Here is a 19,677-nt window from a genome sequence, read left to right as displayed (position 1 = left end):
ACACATAACAGTGAATGCTGGAAGCATTCACTGTGATAAAGATTACAACAACATAACAGTGAATGCCGGAAGCAATAATTATATGATAAAATTGCAAATAATAATACAAACTACCTTCGTTTTGTAGTATTAAGTTTTGTGACTTATTGAATCCATATGAGAATGGCTGGCATGTGTTCTGAGTATAGAGATAATGTATAAAGATTTAAATAGAGACAAAACCCACTTATTAACCCAACTAACCCAATTATTTTCACCACTGTCAATATTATTTTTTCTTTTCTTAACAAAAACAAAGACTTTTCTCAGAGGAACAGGGTGTCTGATCTCAATTACGGCTCCTCCTGTTTAGACTCCACCCTCATTGGAGCACTTCTGACACTCGAGAGAAAAAATAAATTGTAAAAATTCAAACTGCCTCAGTGAAATGATGATGTCACTGCTTCAGTGTTTGGAGAGGGAACTCCCTAACAGTGGACTCAGCACACTCCCAACCAACACATGAATGTATAAACACACACATATATGCATGACAAAATGGAAAAGTGATTTGGTCAAAGCTGCCCTTGGCCTTGATGAGAGAAAACCAGCTGGAACAAAATGAGCTTTCATAAAGAAACAAAAAGCTTAAGTGCACTGACTGCTCCATAGTCTTCATTAACACTCAACAGCCTATACAGTTATTAAAATATATTACATTAATTTTTAATATTATTAATATTTACATTTATAACTTGAAGAAGAAGGTCATTTAATAGCCTTGTTTCTTCTCTTTATTACAGCCACACACAAAATTACCTAGACATGTGCGCCCAGAAGCAGAGAGCTGAAAGCCGTTGGGACACAAGCATATGAAGCTTCCTTCAGTATTGGAGCAGGTTCCAAATTTACAGATCTCAGGAGACTGGGAGCACTCATCAATATCTGGTACAGAAAAAGACATAGCATCAACCACCAAATCAAATCCTCCCAAAATCTAAATGGTATAATCTTGTAAACCTATGTTGTCTTGTAACATTGTCATGCATGGTAAAATCATCTAAATATGTTAAATGGGAATATAGTTACACTAATGTCATGTAGCTACTGATATTAAACATGCTGAGAATTGAGTTCAGTTCCTCCTTGCTTCCAGGAACATAGTGCTATGCAGGAATGTGTTGAAGTTTGCTGAATATCGCTTCATCAGCCCCACTGTATGTAACAATCCAGATGTTCTTTGTTGAATCCATGCCCATGTTTGAAAGGGAGAAGAGGGATCTTGAGTAGAAATGGGGAATTTAAAAAGAATGACAATGTGGCGAAGTGGCTTGTTTAAATCTTGATCACCTACAGTAAGCAGAGCTGATTTAATTATTCTGTATGTACTTACAGTTTGTGTGAGCATGGTGCTTATTGGCAGGTCTTCTCTGCTTGGCCTAAGATGCCATTCACTTATGCAAGAATATTTTATCAAATTGTAATTTTGCATTCTCATGATGAAGTAGCTTTACCTTCACAGGTTTCCTCATGGAGATAGTAACCAGGTGGGCAGATGCACCTGTAAGAGCCAACCAGATTCAGACAAGTTCCTGCACCACATGTGCCTGGATTCACTGCACATTCATTAATATCTGAGAAAGAAGGAATATACAGGGGTCAGACTGTAAAACATGATTTTAATAATAGTCTAAACATGTGATTGGTCCTTACCTGAACACAGTCGGCCATCCAGAGTCAGCTCATAGCCATCATTGCAAACGCAGAAAAAGGTTCCCATCGTGTTCGCACAATGGCCATTTCGACATAACCCCCTCTGCGTTGAACACTCATCAATATCTGATCAAGGCACAAACAACAACATATGTCAATGAATACAACAACACTCTTGCCTTTTCTTCCCCTCCAAAGACGCACACACCTATGCAGTCACTGTTGTGTGAGTTTTGAAAGCCTGGATAGCAGAGACAGTTGTAGGAGCCCACGGTGTTTTTACAGGTCCCATTGCCACAAGGCTGTCTTTCACACTCATCGATGTCTGAAAACAAAGTATATGAAAGCTGTTTTTCCTCAGACAGCAATCTTATGTAAAAAAAAATATAATTAATAGGAATAAGGACAGCTTACCTATACACATGGATTGGTCTCGTGTTGGTTTAAAGCCATTGGGGCAGATGCAGCGGTAGCTGCCAATTGTGTCAATGCACTGTCCAGGATTGCATATGCCAGGGTTCTCAGTGCATTCATTCCGGTCTGAAAAAAGGAGAACAATTATATTAGTGTATACTTCAAAATAAATTCGTTTGACTGGCACAAGACAGTTTCAGCTGCTGATGTACTTACTGTATCATTTTCTTGTTCTGGTACTTTACAGATCTTATAAGAATATGAATAAGAATAAGAATAAGAATAAGAAAACCTTTAATAGTCCCGCAGTGGGGAAATTACTTCTCACAACAGCAGTACAGATGAGCGAGAATACAGGAACAGAACAGTTTGTGTTGGCACAGTACAAAGCAGTACAGTACAGTTAGAGTGAGTATGAGGTCATTGCAGGGTTATGGCACATTTGTGCCGGTAAGAATATACATGATTGTTCACAGATTTACACAAATATTGTGCAGAGCAGGTTGCTATATAAACCACTGATGCAGTAGTGGGTGAGTGACTGTAGTGGGACGTGGTCAACAGTTCTGATTATACAGTCTGACAGCAGCAGGTAGGAAGGATCTATATATCTCTCCTTCACACAGCGAGGGTGGATCAGTCTGTTACTGAAGCTGCTCTCCAGAGCAGACAGTGAGTCTTCCAGTGGGTGAGAGACCTGGTCCATGATGGATGTCAGTTTAGCCATGACCCTTCTCTCACCCACCTCCTGCACCGTGTCCAGAGTCCCAGGACAGAGCTGGACTTGTTGATGATCCTGTCCAGTCTCTTCCTGTCCCTCACTGTGATGCTGCTGCCCCACACCGTACAGGATGGCTGATGCCACCACAGAGTCATAGAAGGTCTTCAGGAGTGGCCCCTCACTCCAAAAGACCGCAGTCTCCTCAGCAGGTAGAGTCTGTCTGACCCTTCCTGTACAGTGCATCCGTGTTATTAGTCCAGTCCAGTTTATTGTTCAGATGCACACCCAGGTACTTGTAAGAGTCCACTCTCTCAATGTCCCTTCCCTGGATGTGCATCGGTGGTATGACAGCAGGCTGCTGTCTGTGGAAATCCACCACCATCTTCTTTGTTTTCCCTGCATTGATCAGGAGGTGGTTCCGCTGGCACCAGTCCACAAAGTTCTGAGTGAGTCCTCTGTACTCTGCATCATCATCGGTGATCAGTCCGACGATCGCAGAGTCATCAGAGAACTTCTGCAGAACACAGCTGTCCGTGTTGTGTCTGAAGTCTGACGTATAGAGGGTGAAGAGGAAGGGGGCCAGTACAGTCCCCTGTAGGGCCCCCACACTGCAGGTCAGAGTGTCAGACACACAGTCCCTGGCTCTCACAAACTGAGGCCTGTTTGTGAGATAGTCCATAATCCACTCCGTCAGATGAAGATCCACACCAGCCTCCTCCAGTTTGTGTTTCAGAAGCACCGGCTGGATGGTGTTAAAGGCACTGGAGAAGTCAAAGAACATGATCCTCACAGTGCTGCCGGGCTTCTCTAGGTGGGAAAGGGCTCGATGTAGGAGGAAGATGACGGCGTTGTCTACTCCTATGCTGTGTCGGTAGGCGAACTGCAGCGGGTCCAGGTAGGTTCCCACCGCAGAGCGGAGGTGACCCAGGACCAGTCTCTCCAGTGTCTTCATCAGGTGTGATGTCAGAGCCACTGGTCTGAAGCTGCTGGTGTCAGGTTCTGGCTCTGTTCCTTGTTTTATTTTGGTTCCAGTTTCCATTTCCGGTTTTATTTTGGTAGCACTCCCGGTTTCTGTTTCTGTTCCTGCTTTACTTCCTGTTTACCCGTTGTCACAGCTGTTCCCTGTCAGTACCGGTCTTCATTACACACACCTGTTTAGTATCAGTAATCAAGTCACGTTGTATTTAACCACCACCTGTGTCCTCAGTTCCCCGCCAGATCGTTGTTTGTGTGTACCTCGTCATAGTCCAGTTCATTGATCCTGTCCGGCCGTATATCGTGTACCCTGTTCCCGACTGCTGATTTTGAGCCTGCTTTATCCCTGCCTGTCCTGTCTGCCCTGGTCTTCTGTTCTGCCTGTTGCTGACCTTGCCTGCCTGACCACGATCTGACGCTCGACGATTCCGGTATTGTAATCTCTCTCGTGTATGAACCTTGCCTGTCCCTGACGCCGTCTCTGACTGTCCTCGTTGAACCAGCATACCTGGAATAAAACCTTCCTATCACTTTCCAAGCTGTGTCGTGCTGTGCATGTGGGTCCTCATCTGTGCGATCGTGACAGCTGGGGTCTTTGGCGTGCGGTGTCTTGGGCACTGGTACCACACAGGAGGTCTTCCAGAGCTGTGGTACCACCCTCAGCTTGAGGCTCAGGTTGAAGACATGCTCCATAACTCCACACAGTTCGCCTGCGCAGGACTTTAGGAGTCTGGAGCTGATGCCGTCTGGTCCAGCTGCTTTCTTGGCCTTGATCTTCCTGAGCTCACTTCTCACCTGGGTGCTGGAGAAGGATAGGGGTTGAGGGAGTGTCTCAGTGTGGTGTGAAGTAAGGGGGTGTTGTTGGGATGAGTCACCAGTTGTCAGGGCTGAGGGTAGAGGGCTTTGTGTAAAGGTGTGAAGGGCTTTGGGGGGTGGTAATCCAGTGGTATGAGGTGACAAATGGTTTGGATGCAGCTGCTGGGAGGTGTGAGTGGGTGCTTGGTCAAACCTATTAAAGTGTGAGTTCAGCTCGTTGACCCAGCTCAGGTCCCCCTCAGCCTGTGGGTGTGGAGCTTTGAAGCCTGAGATGGTTTTCAGGCTCCTCCACCCCTCGCTGACATTGTTCTGCTGCAGCTGCTCCTCCATCTTCCTCCTGTAGCTGGACTTCCCCTCACGGATTTTCCTCCTCAGCTCCTTCTGCACCCTCCTCAGCTCCTCTCTGTCCCCTGATTTAAATGCTCTCTTCTTCTCCTTTAGCAGAGCTTTAATATGGCTTGTTGTTGGTGAAACACTGAACTCGCCTGGTGGGAACTGTGTTTTCACAGCAGAAGTTTATGTAGTCCGTTACACAGTCCGTTATTGCGTTAATGTCCTCCCCATGTGGGTCGCAGAGCTCCGTCCACACAGTGGTGTTAAAACAGTCCCTGAGAGCCTCCTTGCTCTCAGCCGTCCACCTCTTCACTGTGCGGGGCACCACCGGCTGCCTGTGTACAACAGGTTTATACACAGGAGATGCAGGATGTTGTGGTCAGCTGTGGTCAGCTGTGCCCAGCGGTGGGAGGGAGGATGCAGCGTAGGCCTCTTTGGTGTTGGCGTAGAATAAGTCCAGTGTTTTATTGTCTCTGGTGGGGCAGGTCACATACTGGGTGTATGTAGGCAGGGCAGCTGAAGGGGTGTGTGGTTGAAGTCCCCAGAGATCAGGAAGAGGGCCTGTGGGTGCTGTCTTTGCAGCCTGCTGGTGACTGAGAGCAGGGTCTCAGAAGCTGTGTCAGCGTTAGCGGAGGGTGGGACGTACACAGCAATTATTATAACATGTGTGAACTCTCGTGGCAGGTAGAATGGCCTCATGCCCACCGCTAACAGCTTAATGTCTCTGTTACACAGCTTCATTTTGACAGTGCAATGTCCACCTGATGTTCACAAACACAGCCAGACCCCCTCCCTTCCTCTTACCGCTGTTCTCCGTTATGTCCGCACGTAGCAGATAAAAATTGTCCAGTGCGACAGTCGAGTCCGGGATGAGTGACGTCAGCCAGGTCTCCGTGAACAGCAGGACGCTGCTCGTTCTGTACTCCGGCTGGTACAGTGTGAGCGCCGCGAGCTCGTCCATCTTGTTGGGGAGAGATGTCACGTTCCCCATGATAACGGAGGGGACAGCGGGCCTGAAGCGTCTCGTTTTCTCCCGTCGTAGCTTTCGGGCGCGGCGCCCACGTCGGGACTTCACCAGCACCTCAGCGGTGATCTCGTGTCTGTCTTTGGGCAGAACTACGGCGCTGCGCAGCGGGATCAGCTGCTCCGCGGTGTAAACAATGCGCGCTCTGACCCCGACGCACATCGTAGCTTTAAAACAGCGTTTGTACTGCGCCAAACTTAGAAAAACTATAGAAAAGCTGTGTACAGGTTGTGTACACTAATGTTACTAACAAAACACTAGAAAGGTAAACTTAAATAAGTGAAGAAAGTAATAAATAGGAGTAAGAGGACAGGAGCTGTTGTGACCAGCAGCCAGCTCGACCAGTGCCGGAGAAAAATAAATAAATAAATAAATAAAAATTATTGACCTTTCCTATCCTTACATTACACACATTTTGCTATCTAACTTTCATAAAATAGGTCAATTTTTTTATTCGCTTATATTAAAATACTAAACATCATCAAAATCATTTACTTAATGCTGTACCAGCAGACTTGCACTGACTGAAACAGCAACATTACAAAGCCTTGTTCCACTGTCATCTTTTTCCTTTAATCTGACATTATAATGAGACATTGTGAGAGTTGAGGCTGGATGATCAAACAAGCTCTGGGCAGTCATTCATTTATGGTCAATAACAGAATCTATTGCTTAAAGTATTACATATCCAAACAGGTATCATGTCAAGTATAGAAAATCTGAAAAGTCTTGCTATGCAAGAATAAAATATGCAAGACGATCGAACAAAGAGAAAGAATCATTTGGCATTAGTTGAAATTGCTAATGTTGGCATAAATAATTTCTTTTCTATTTAGCATGCTGCATTTTTATTTTAAAACTACTACCCTCCGGTGAGCGCAACAGTTAGTGCCCATTGAAATGCCATCGATTTTATTGTCCTCTCCGTTTCATACACCCCGTGTATTCTTTCTTTGATGATAGGTCTTGAGGGAGGCTCACAAGTGCTCTCAGACCGACATCTTCCAACACTAATCGTCCTGCAATTTATAGGTAACTACTTGGTAGCTACATAGCTTGTTAGCTATGGCATTTATTAGCTTGCCTTGGTTTTGATTATACTTTTCCCGCACACTACTTCCATGTAGTCTGCCAAAGTCTCTCTCCGCTGTTTGTTTAGGTGAGTGATTTGCTGGCATTAATGGTGTGTATTGCATTTAAGTGATACTTCAGTCTCGAATTCTCGATTCAGCTAATTCAGATTCAGCTTTGCCAGCCCGCTCCTCCTGTGACCCTTCGTTTGTCTGTATTTGTATTCAGAGCAATGGACTTTCCAAATATTATTAAGGAAAATAACATGATTAACGTGTTAGCGTGCCCAGTACTGTACAATACACATTTATTTTGTTAAATCACTATATTTTAGTATTTAAATCATGCTTTTAAGACCAACATTGTCTCCAGACTGAATTTTAGTTTTGCCTCATTGCAGAGGGACCTTGCTTTGTTCGTATTCTAGGGCTCATATGAAAAGCAGGAAGCAGAGCATGTTCAACAGTTGAACACATGCTTCAAATTCTCTCTTCCGTAAAAACAAGCCTACCATGTAAAATTCTTTCTCTGAATTGGAATTCAATTTAATTCAGTTTTATTTATATAGCACCAAATCAAGGTTATCTCAAGGCACTTTCCAAGATAAGGTTTAAAGAACTTAAACGACTAAACCCAACAAATCCCAAATACAACAAGCCTTTAATTACAATTTGACAGTGGAGAGAAAAAACTCCCTCTCTAACGAGGAAGAAAACTCCAGCAGAACCAGGGAGGGGAAGAGTAAAAGACATCAACAAGCAATAACAGAGCACAGGAGGGATGGTTGGGCCAGCGCATGGACACAGGGAGGATGGTTTCATTCACAGTGAATGAATGTCACTGTGCTGCCTCTGATGCTTGACCCGTTATAACCAGACAAAAACTGTAGCACACACTTGTTGGCCACTTTATTAGCTACACCTGGATGTCTTTCACTTTAGTAAAGCACATATGGTCTGACCTATGCTTACCTAGACATTGTCCAGTGGGGGTGAAGCGATATCCAGGTTTACACTCGCAGCGGTAGCTTCCTGGCATGTTCAGACAGGCTGCATTCTGCTGGCACATGGGTCCATTCTGACATTCATCGATATCTAACCACAAGGATAGATATAGTATGTTCAGTGGTAACGCCTTTACATAAAAAGAAATGACTAAATTCATACATTTACTGGGTGTTGTGTCCAAACTTAAAGTCTACAGACTGCACGCCTTACCTTCGCAAATCAGCAGCTTGTCATTGTAGATGAAACCGATGGGGCATTCACACCTGAAGCTGCCAATCATGTTGATGCACACGCCATTTTCACACACTCCTGGAATTTCCCTGCACTCGTCAATGTCTAGAACATAAGGAAAGAAAAAAAGTGGTTGAGATAGGAACATAAACAAGCTTTTCGTAACATTTTTAAAAGTTTTAAAATGAGAAAAATCATACCAATGACCCGTCCAGTGGTGATGTCGATGTAATATCCTGGTCTCTCACTGCCACAGAGAACCCCGAACTCATCTGAGTAAACATGAATTTATACAAGCTCACTTTCAAATAATACTCATTGAACAAATACGTGTAGCAGCCTATTTTGTGTATAATGTCGCACCAGTGCTAGGAACAGGGCACTGTTCACAGGGCTTATTCCAAGCACGGCCAATGTTGTAGGAGCAGCAGCACATCTTCTTGGTCATGTTGAAGGTCAGTTCACCGTCGCATGTCCGATTGTCGGAGTAAAAGTTTCTGTAGCAGAAGCTCTTCCTCATATCTGTGTTAATATGAATAATTTACCCAAAATTTCACTTTCTACTTTATGTGTTTGGTACAGTCATAAGTGTAGAGGGTGAAGACCTACCCATGCAATTGTTCCCTCCATTTACTTGCATGTAGTCCACAGGGCAGATGCAAGTGTAGTTCCCGATAGTGTTGTAGCACTGGCCTGGGCCGCAGATACCTGGGTGTTCACACTCATTGACATCTGCGCACCGAGAGAAGCAATATTTATGAAAATGATTATTATTATTAACTATGTTCTAGAAGGTAAAGATACTGTAAAACATTATAGCAAAATTTGGTTTATTTTATATAAATGTTATCGTTTATTTATTCATTCACATTTTTTTTATATAATGAACTTGTAATGTAATGGCTTTCTCCATAAACATTACTGCTAAATACAGTAGCACACCCAGGGCTTGTTCCACCCAGACCAGCTGAACTACTGGTTTACTAGAAGAATACTGGATGTGCAGTTCCGGACTTAACAAAGGAGTTGCTGCATTTGTTCTCTCATCCAACAAACACATGCTAATTGAAACACCACCAACCACATGTCATTGTCCTTCCCTTAGCCCCCCTCCTCAATGTTCCTGTTTCTTCTTTCTAAACAGCCTTGTTTATCTTTTTTCGCCACTATCTTTCATCTCTCCTGAATCTGTCATCTCTAGCCTGCCACCAGGGGACTCGGTGTACTTCCCTAAGGAGAGGGCTGACCACATCAGAGCCCTGCTCCTCTGGACACAGATAGGTACTCAGCTGTCTCATCATCCTAACTGAGATGTGCTGGGTTAGTGGAAGACTGGAGCAGACATGTAATGAAGCTAGAATGAACCATTGCTGAATTTCAGCTTTTTTTTTTCTTTCTGCTGCAATGTGCTGCTGAATAAATGCCTTGACGGATGGAATCAATTTCCTTCCACAAGAACATTCCAGGGCAAGCGATAAAGAGTATTAGGTCACCTGTGTTTTAATGTGCGTGCGTGCGTGCGTGCGTGCGTGCGTGCGTGCACACCTTCACAGACTCTTGTTTCTGGGTTGAGTGCATATCCTCTACGACATTCACACTGGAAACTGCCAAAGGTATTGATACACAATCCTCCCTGGCATAAACCAGGCAACTCCTGGCACTCATTAATGTCTGTCAGAAAGAGGGAGGAAACAGTTATTGAAACTGTGTGTGTATGAGGAAAATACACAGCTGTACAGAAACAAATTATATCATTGTGCTCTGACCTTCCAGGATGACAGTGATGGGGTTTGGTCTGAAGCCTTCTCCTCCCGGACACAATGTCTTGTACTCAGCTGTAACACAAAACAAAACATACAAACCGTATTCAAGTTTGTTTTATTGCAGTATTTAACATCTCAGTTGGCAAGGTGACTGAAAAGTTTGGATCAGTCTTAATAGCTCAAATTATTCACAAAGCCCAGACTGGACATGTCTGCATTCACTCGGAATTACAAAGCAGAAAGAAAAAGTTGTGTTTTGTCATAGAAAGACGTATCATAAGTATGACTTGAAAAGCATGAGTCATACCCCGTAATTTTTTGAACCTGTAGGCAAAGTTGTATAAATTTTTACCAGCAAACACATAATCAGAATAATGAGACCAAGGCCGCATGTATGCATGTTGGCAGAGTGGCTAGCTCACACCTTATCTAGTGTGACTCATATTTTATCACACAGTATCCATGTTTTAGCTTTGTTGCAATATTACTTTTAGCTGAAACATTAAGAAAAAGAGACTTTATTATTGTCATCTGTGTAACTTCACTGTGGCTGTCACAAGGCATGCTATGTCAACTCATAGCTCTCAACTTGGTTGTATGTCCCTGTCCAGGCTTAAAGGATGTTGCCATTGAACTGACATACTGTATAAAAATAAACACTCACACTGCAAGCAATAAGTAAATTGGGATGACTCACTTGAATTAACAGGAGGGCATGATTCACATGGATTTCCCCATCCCTGGCCTAGGGAGCAACAGCAGGATGCCTTTGAAACACCAACTCCAATCTCATTGGAGCAGTCTAAGCTTTCTGATGCATCTCCTCTGAGACGAACATCTAAAAAGCAGCTTCCAGAACGAGTATCTGTAGAAGCATAACCAAATGGGTCAGTCAATGAATTCATGACTCAAAGGTTTGAAAAACCCAACCTCTGATGTGCATCAAATTAAGCATAAGAATGTATAGAATCTTACCTACACAGCCCACTCGAGTGGGACTGAGTTCAAAGTCTGGTGGGCAGTTACAGTGGTAGCTTCCAGGGATGTTGATACACACTCCATTAATGCAGATGCTCAGGTCTGCACACTCATTGATATCTGAGAAAGAAAGACAAATCAATCAAAGAGATTTCTTTATCTTAACAGCAAGGAAAGAAGCAGGGGCTTTTCATTGGTATTGCAATGTTCAACTGTTCACTGATATTGCAGCATTCCTTACACCATTATATAGTGAGCTCAAGAGCAGAGCATAACTGGGTGCAGGCTTCTGAACTTCTGGCTTCTGGTGTGCTGACTAGACTTACCCGTGCAGTTGCCACCACTCCTATCCAGCTCATAACCAGCATTACATTCACATCTAAAGAGTCCCGGCATGTTCAGGCAGCGTCCATTGACACAGATATCAGCAAAGGTACATTCATCTATGTCTGTAAAAGAGACACAGGTAGAAAATGATGATGAGGAGAGCAACTGGCCCAGCTGGATTTGTGGATCATGGGATCATGGTGGAAAATTGCGGTCAGCAATAGGAAGTGGAGGTGAATGGCAAAAAATGACAGTTCTGGGGCTAAAAAAGGCACACACACGCCACCCAAGGTTATGCAATTGTACTCTTCCACATGAGTGAACACAAGCCATTACTAGCCAGATCTGCCTGAGCAGAGCAAGGCAGAAATAAACAGGTTCTTTGGGGATGTAAAACAACTACTGTTAGTTGGCTATTTAGATATCTGAATCCTGGACAACACAAAATCTCCAATTCATCTGTTAATGTCTTCTACCATACATATGTGTCCAATGCCAATGTGTACAAGTTACAAAAAAAAAGAATAAAAACATTTCTCAAGCCTGTTTACAATATCTGTATCTGTTTAACCTGATACATCCAGTGTTAGAACATAGATTAATTTGTCAGTGCTGTCACAAACCAGAGTTCTGATGTAGAAATTAAAGGTCTAATTATTGTCATCATACCGTCACAGGCCTTGCCATTGGGTGTCTGAAAGAAGCCCATGTCACATTCACAGCGGAAGCCCCCTGGCAGGTTCAGGCAATGGCCGTTTTCACACAAGTTGCCATTCTCTGCACACTCGTCAGTGTCTGTAGCGGTGATCACATAAACACACACACAGCCTGTAAAAACACTATGCCTTTGTGTATACATAATAAACTTAAGGGGCTGTTTTGTACAGAAAGTATGACCTGAGCAGAAGAATCCATCTCCAGAGAATCCTTCCTTGCAACCACAGCGATATGAACCTTGGGTGTTGCGGCAGTCAGCATTACTGCTGCACATGTGTGTCCCGTTGGAACACTCATCCAGGTCTGAAATGCACAAAAAGTACAATAACAGTCATTACATGGAAAAATATATATATGTCTATGAAAAGATCAAAACCATAATCAGTCCATTAGTTGGGACTATTGAGGTCTAGAATATGAAGTACTTCTGTTAGACAGGCCAATGTTGATTCAACATTGACTACATATTTGGTATTTTGAAATTAAGCATAGTTAAGTTGAAATTGCTCAATTTCTTGGATGCAAAGTATAACACAAATGTTCACTCCCTATATTTTGATACAGTGTATAATATGAAGACTATATAAACTATTTACCTCTGCACTTGAGGCCATTCCCAATCCACCCTGGGGCACAATTGCACTTAAAGCTGCCAGCTGTGTTGGTGCAGGTAGCTTGTGGATCACAGTTATGGGCTCCAATTTCACACTCATTAATATCTGACAATAAGAAAATACACAAAAAGTCATGTAGAAAATAAACTGATGCTCTGACGGTTTGCGTCTGCAAATTCATCAGTTCTTAGTGCTTGAATTTAGATATATAAAAGACAGCAGCAGGGACAATGGCAAGTTATTATGGCTCACCACCTAGTTTGGACGCAGGGGTGTCCAAACTACGGCCCAAGGGTCAACTGAGGCCCACGATACGTTTTTAATTGGCCTGCTGCAAATTCCAAAAATATACCAGAATATGGCCTGCTTCAGTGGTTTTATTCTCTGAGATCAGAGATCGACCAGTTTTCAAAGGAAACGGACCAACCTTATTACGAGCTGAGTGATCCTCTATGGTTGGCAGACCTGGCGTTTTTCAGTTGATTTTACTGAACACCACACTCAACAAAAATTTACAAGGCAAAGACTCAACTTGTACCGCAGCTTTACACGCACATGAAAAGTGTGAAGCTCCGAACTGTTTGAGCCACAGTTGTGCAACTTCAATATCGAGCATTCCAACAATGTCCGAAATGAGATCTGTGATTCCGAAGGCTGACCTTGCTGATAGAAAGGCAAAATATATGTGTGATTTACATCTCTCATGACAGAATATTTTCTTTATTTTAGGCAAAGGTTTCCTTCTACACACAAAGAGCCACAAATAGTTGTACCTTTTATTTAAGGTTTCAGCTCATTATAGACCCTCTTAAATTAGTTTTTGCTCAGCACCCCAGATTTCAATTTCAGGAATATATATATAATGTTAAATAGAATTTTATTAAAAAAACATGATAATTATATCCCTTGCCAATGAATAAAATACTGGACTATTTAGTGTGGTTATAAACATACTTCAGTATGTGCTAACTAATAGTATGTATATCTCTCTAGATTCTAATAACTGGGCAGCAACAATTAATGAGAACAACTAAATGGGTAACTCACACTTCATAAAGCTGTTTATGTGGGTAGGGCGTAACCAATGTGGGTCACCATTAAGCAACCGGTGGTAAGAAAACACAATGAATGTGGACACGATCAACTACATGACACAATGGAGAAAGCCTGCGTTGGGCTAAAAGCATTATGGCTGCTAATTTCAGTGAAAACCACCATGTGAAACGTTCACCAACACAATACCGGCTTAGAGCCTGAGAACTCAGCACTAGAGCAGGACTGTGTGTGTGTCCCTGTAAAGATAAGTAGTAAGGTGTGTTAATTACCCTCAAGCCACGCTCAAACACACGCTCAAATGTAAAATGAACGTTGGTATCAACGTTTCTCAAGTGCAATAAGCCCTGCTTTAATTTCATTCAAAAAAGCTGGTATCAAAAAAGAAGTTTACCAAACCTAATGTTACAAAGATAAAGATGAACGACTAAAGATGATTGTGATGGCTGCATGTGCTGCCACACAGCACAATTAGGCACTTTCTGAAAATAATGCCAATAATAAAAAGCAGACCAAGCTGTTTAAAAACTAGCCATGGTTATTACGGGGAGAGTGAGGTTTTTGGTTCCGTTGGTTTCGTTCTGTATTCTATTAAATTGTCATTTGCATTTGATTTTTTAGATTTATGTAATAAGTGTTAGTTCTGTACTGATTGTCCTGTTGTGTTTTGATGTCTTTTGTTGAGTTTAGCAGGTATTTGTCCTTTAGTTACCCCTGTGTGTTTTACTGGCCTGATCAGCCAGTATATATGTTCCTCTGTTTGTGTGCTGAGGGTAATTTTCTGGTAAGCATTTGGTCCAGTGGTCTTACTTAGTTTAGTTCATTAACTTATTTTAGGTGCCCAGTTGGGTTATGGTATTCTGTTGTATTTTGTTTCTTTTTCCTTCCCTTAAATAAATTGCATTATTTTGGAAAAATCCACTGGTGTCATTCTACCTATCTGCTCCGTTTCTCACAATGATAAAAAGGCATTACACATCTGCCAGTGTGCTTGCGTGTGTTTTTGTCTGAATATGATGAAAGGGAATCTGTTCCACAAAGAGTAGCGTGTTTGTTCACTTGTCTGGAACAAGACATCCGGCCTGCCTGAGAGAAATTATCGTCCTGATTTCCTGATATTTTGAGACTGAAATTCCAAGTGTGTGAATCAGAACAGTCTGCTTCAGTGCAACACAAGAGTTCTGAAAAACACTGTATGGGCATTTCAACTGCAATAGACGAGGAACAGGAGAGTGTACAGTATACAGCCTTAGTTTGTGTATTTGAGTGAGTGTGAGTGAGGGCAGGGCATAGGCAAACTAGCCAGTCACCTATTTGCATTTGAGAGTATTGCATATGACGTACTGCTGGTGACAATGTGTCTCACAAACAGAAGGCCAGATAAGATTACTGGCCAAATTCCTAACTAGCCCTCATTCCCAAATTTGTTTATAATTTAGGTTTAGGATGAGAAAACAAATCCAATTAATCCAACAAATCACCTGGGCCGGACCGGACTGCAATAGCGCAAGCATGCAAGCAACGTCGGATCTCCTCACCAGGATTACGCAGTAAGGCAGAGGCATTCTTAGGTCTGAGCAGAGTAGAACTTTTAAGGTATCAGTAATTGTTTATTGTTGTGTTGTTTCTTTTCCTGCACACGCGATCTGATCACTGTGCATTTCCGCGATCACGTGACTGTAACGCGGTTATAGATCTGCGTGATTCTAAGAGGTGCACATTGAAGTGCTGTAATTTGTGATTGCGCTAGCTTAAGTGCTTTATTGTGGTACTGTGCGGTGCTCTGTTTCTGCTGCGACCACGCCAAGCGCACGATTCAACCACTGCACGCTTCCGCGATCATGTGACTATATCAACGGATATAGGCCCACGTGTTTGTGTGATCGCAAGTCTTATTGACGCTAGTCCCACTTCACACTTCTTTACTCGCTTCTTTCCCTGTGAGGTGCAGCTGTCCCACCTCATCACCCCCCTAAAAAGGGGCTCACTCTACCTCCTCCTTTCTCTCTCTCTCTCTCTCTCTCTCTCTCTCTCACGCACGCACGCACACACGCACACACGCACACACACACACACACACACACACACCCCTCTTATCTCAAGTAACGCGCATACACATACAGTACGTCCAGACGAACACACTATAAAAGTAGGTTGCGATTTGCTGACTTATTCAAGATAGTGTTGACACTAGAGTTAATATTAATTGTTTAATAAAGCGTTCATAATTTAACTGGTTGTTGTCTGTGATTATTTGTATATGGTTTTACAGCACTGGTGAATTGAGTCGGCTATGGTACGAAGCTCATCCTTCAACCTACTTAAATACAATTGAGACTGTATTGGCTATTCCAAATTGGTTATTGGTCCCTGGAAACAGGGTGGTGCCCCGTAAATTAAGTGATTATTAATTCCATTAATAATTATTAAATCAATAATAGTTAAGTGTTTCACTTACCAAACTATAGACTTTGTCATATAGTTATATATATATTTAAGCTAATAACCAAAATTTGTGAATCTAAATTATAAACATAATTGGTATCTCCACTCAAGAGCTAAAAATCCAATTATTATAATTTGTGCTCCTCGCATATCCCCAACATAATTGGTGCAAACCTGTGTGAGGTTAATCAAACTCAGCCTTTTTGAGACCAGGTGGTGTTACTAATTCATTTGGCAATACAACCACCCTCACATTGCCCCAACATGGTTAACCGGGCATTATCTTCCTACTGTACCTTTCAATTCTCACCTCTGTTTTTTTCTTACACTGACTGCATTTGACAAAACAACATACAAACATACCTCAGCCCTCTACTGACTCACCATCCTTTCACTTCCATCCCTCTGACAGGACATTTTGTTACAGAAAGAAATGCGCTTTCTTGTGCGTTGTTTTGCTCACCTGTGCAGCCTGTGGTTCCCTTGCGCACTGAGTAACCAAGGTCACAGTGACAGATAAAGGATCCCTTGGTGTTCTCACAGTTCCCACTAAGACAAATGTTCGGATTCAGCTCACACTCATCAACATCTAGACAGGGAGATAAGGGCAGAGTGAAAACAGAGAAGGAGAAAGAATGTTAATGCACTAGACTTCAGACAGACGAATAACAAAATTTATAATTTGTTGATTTGGTCAAACAAACATGTTTTAACAAGCTGTAGCAAGGTGGTGGAGTCACCACCATGAAGGTGGATCACCGATGAATTACACATTTTTAACTACTGAATTACACATGATTACACAAAATGAATTACACATGAATTACATTTTCTTTATACTGTAAGTACAAGAATAGGAGAATATGTCCGAAGTCCTTTTATCACTGATGTCAGGGTTGTATTTTCTCATTCAATGGAACCAGACATTTAAATGTCAGGCATTCCTCCTGCCCAACCAAACTAACACAACGTTCACTCTCTCAGTTCTCTGACAAACATTTAATAATTAGTCGTATTCTCATTACTCATCTTAGATAATGTTTAGGATCACCATTACTGTACATTGTTTCTATTAATCTTTCAGATGACCTGAGATTTAATATGCGTGAACGGCAGAGAATATAGCACCGATGTTTTATGTTTGACATAGTAATTTACATATGTTACCCAAACAGGTTTTCATATCCTCAGATGACATGAACCCGTCAAAGCATAAACACTGGTATGTCCCTGGGGTGTTGGTACATTGGCCTCCGTCACAGATGTCAGGACTCTCCTCACACTCGTCAATGTCTGATTAAAGATTAAAAGCAGATCACAAATAAAAATCCAGACATCTAGAGCTTATTTAATCAGCCTTTAATATATTCACTGGTGCTTCTGGTTAACCTGGGATTATCTTCGTATCCTATCCATTCTTCATCTTACACTGACTGCATTTGACAAAACAACACGCATATACATATCTCAGCCCTGTACTGACTCACCATCCTTTCACTTACATCCTTCTGACAGGACATTTTGTTGTGCTTGCTTTTGATTTTTTTTGCTCACCTGTGACATCTAGAGTTTATTTAACCAGCTTTTAATATATTCACTGCATGATCACTACATTAGGTACACCTGTACACAACAATTTTTAGATATAGATTTTATCTATGTAGACCAGTGTAGGTGTCTATTAAATATTTTCTTTGCGCCATCAGTGCCTTTTTACTCCACAAGCATTTTTAGATGTGCTCCTTTATTCCTAGTGTTAACCCCTTAGAGTATGTCTGCCTACAACAACCTTAGATGTGGCATTATGCAACCATCTATGCAATGTATAGACAAAATAAAAAACACCCAAATTAAACAAAATGTACACAAGAATTTTAGAAGTGGCTTAAACTTTACACTTTACATACAAAAAGAGAGAAAAATCAACAGAATGACAGATTATTTTAAACAGCTACTTACCAGTGCAGGTTCTGAGATCAGGCATCAGGGCAAATCCACTGTGGCAGCTACACTCATAGCTTCCCTCAGAGTTGGTGCAAAAGGTCTCACATCCACCATTCTCAATGGTACACTCATCAATGTCTGCGAGGCAAAAGACGTACTGTAATATATATGATATAGACACTGCATTTGTAGGAAAACAGTTGCATGTTAACCACGTACCAACACATTCCAGTCTGTTTTCAGCCGATTTGTATCCTGTATCACAGGTACACTGGTAGCTGCCAATCATGTTGACACATTTGCCATTCCTGCACAGTCTGTCACTCAACTCACATTCATTAATATCTGTAAAGAATATGTATAAAACTCTTACAGAGGTGAAGCTGAATACATCACCCCCATGTTTGGGTCCCTTAAATTAGTATAGCATTGCATAGCATACTGTAGCATCTAATAATACCAATAATAGATATTAAAAATGGTCTACACTTAAGCCAATGAGCCAATTATCTTGGCCGCCTAATGACTCACCCAGACAGGCCGACCCATCAGGCGCAATCTCATGTCCTTCAGGGCAAACACACTGGAAACTGCCCTCCGTGTTAACACAGTCACCCCCACGACACAACAGAGGATTCCTCTCACACTCATCAATGTCTGAATAATAAGAAGTGCAGCACACATAACAGTACACAACAGTGTTACTTATTTAGTTTATATATGTATTAGGGCATTGCAGATGGCATTAGACAAGATGCAAACTATAGCACATCGTGGGCAGGTCACCAGTTTTAGACTGTGGGAGAGAACAGGGAAAACAGATCTGGATCTAGGTTATTCTGCCCTTTAGGGCAACAGTGATAATCACAGTCAGTACCACCATGCAAGTCTACTGTATGTTAAAGTTGGCCTGTAAGTAAGAGATACTGTCACTTATTATTGTTGGCCTGTTGGCCCTCATCTTACGGTCCAGAAGGGCACATGGAAAAGGCTGGATTAAAATTGGCCAAACCTTCTTTATTTTGTATTTTAAGAGTTGTAAAATCTGGCAAAACACACCACACTTAAATTCTACAGGTTTAACAGGGTGTTTGAGCAAGAGTACTGTAAGTATTTGACTCTCGTCTTAACAGACTGAACTGGTTTGTAGGCAAGTGTTGTCTGCATGTAAACAACCCACATTACTTTACATGGGGCTAACAAAGTGATTCATATTATTTTTCTTTTAGCATTTGCAAGTGTCTGGGCTCAGAGGACTCTTACTTACCCATGCAGTTTTTCATCATCATGAACCCACTTTCATAACCTTCAAAGCACTCGCATTCAAAATCTCCTGGTGTGTTGACACACCTTCCCTGCCCACACAGATCTGGAGAGATGTGGCACTCATCTATGTCTATAAGAAAGACATGATCAACTCTAGTTTAATTAATATAATACGTTGATGAGAAACACCAGCAAACACACGATTAAGAATATAGAATCAACAATTATTTTATTAATAATAATAATAATTAATTAATTAATTAATGATAATGTCTTTGTTGATGTA

The 19,677-nt window shown here is 42.0% G+C and overlaps 1 protein-coding gene across 10 annotated transcripts in view; it reads right to left on the bottom strand.

Annotated features, from left to right (window-relative positions):
• Nucleotides 1-19,677, bottom strand: part of fbn1 (fibrillin 1) — a 64,472-nt gene that overhangs the window by 25,955 nt on the left and 18,840 nt on the right. For 7 of the 10 annotated variants that reach the window (XM_029128813.3, XM_029128809.3, XM_029128812.3 and 4 more), the window contains 24 exons: nucleotides 19,393-19,521; nucleotides 18,657-18,782; nucleotides 18,345-18,470; nucleotides 18,141-18,263; nucleotides 17,349-17,474; nucleotides 16,645-16,770; nucleotides 12,666-12,788; nucleotides 12,250-12,372; nucleotides 12,022-12,147; nucleotides 11,352-11,474; nucleotides 11,023-11,145; nucleotides 10,745-10,912; nucleotides 10,051-10,119; nucleotides 9,830-9,955; nucleotides 8,894-9,016; nucleotides 8,648-8,806; nucleotides 8,485-8,556; nucleotides 8,264-8,389; nucleotides 8,018-8,140; nucleotides 2,107-2,232; nucleotides 1,901-2,017; nucleotides 1,693-1,818; nucleotides 1,494-1,613; nucleotides 799-924 (listed from right to left, as the gene is read on the bottom strand). In XM_029128813.3, coding sequence (XP_028984646.1) covers nucleotides 799-924; nucleotides 1,494-1,613; nucleotides 1,693-1,818; nucleotides 1,901-2,017; nucleotides 2,107-2,232; nucleotides 8,018-8,140; nucleotides 8,264-8,389; nucleotides 8,485-8,556; nucleotides 8,648-8,806; nucleotides 8,894-9,016; nucleotides 9,830-9,955; nucleotides 10,051-10,119; nucleotides 10,745-10,912; nucleotides 11,023-11,145; nucleotides 11,352-11,474; nucleotides 12,022-12,147; nucleotides 12,250-12,372; nucleotides 12,666-12,788; nucleotides 16,645-16,770; nucleotides 17,349-17,474; nucleotides 18,141-18,263; nucleotides 18,345-18,470; nucleotides 18,657-18,782; nucleotides 19,393-19,521 — 2,955 coding nt within the window. The other 3 variants (XM_055503522.1, XR_008692955.1, XR_008692954.1) reach the window with 3 other exon arrangements.

The sequence above is a fragment of the Betta splendens genome, chromosome 16 (genome assembly GCF_900634795.4).
Source record: "Betta splendens chromosome 16, fBetSpl5.4, whole genome shotgun sequence".
NCBI classification, from domain to species: domain Eukaryota; kingdom Metazoa; phylum Chordata; class Actinopteri; order Anabantiformes; family Osphronemidae; genus Betta; species Betta splendens.
The sequence above is the reverse complement of the archived record's forward strand: the minus strand, read 5'-3'. Positions and strand labels throughout refer to the sequence as shown.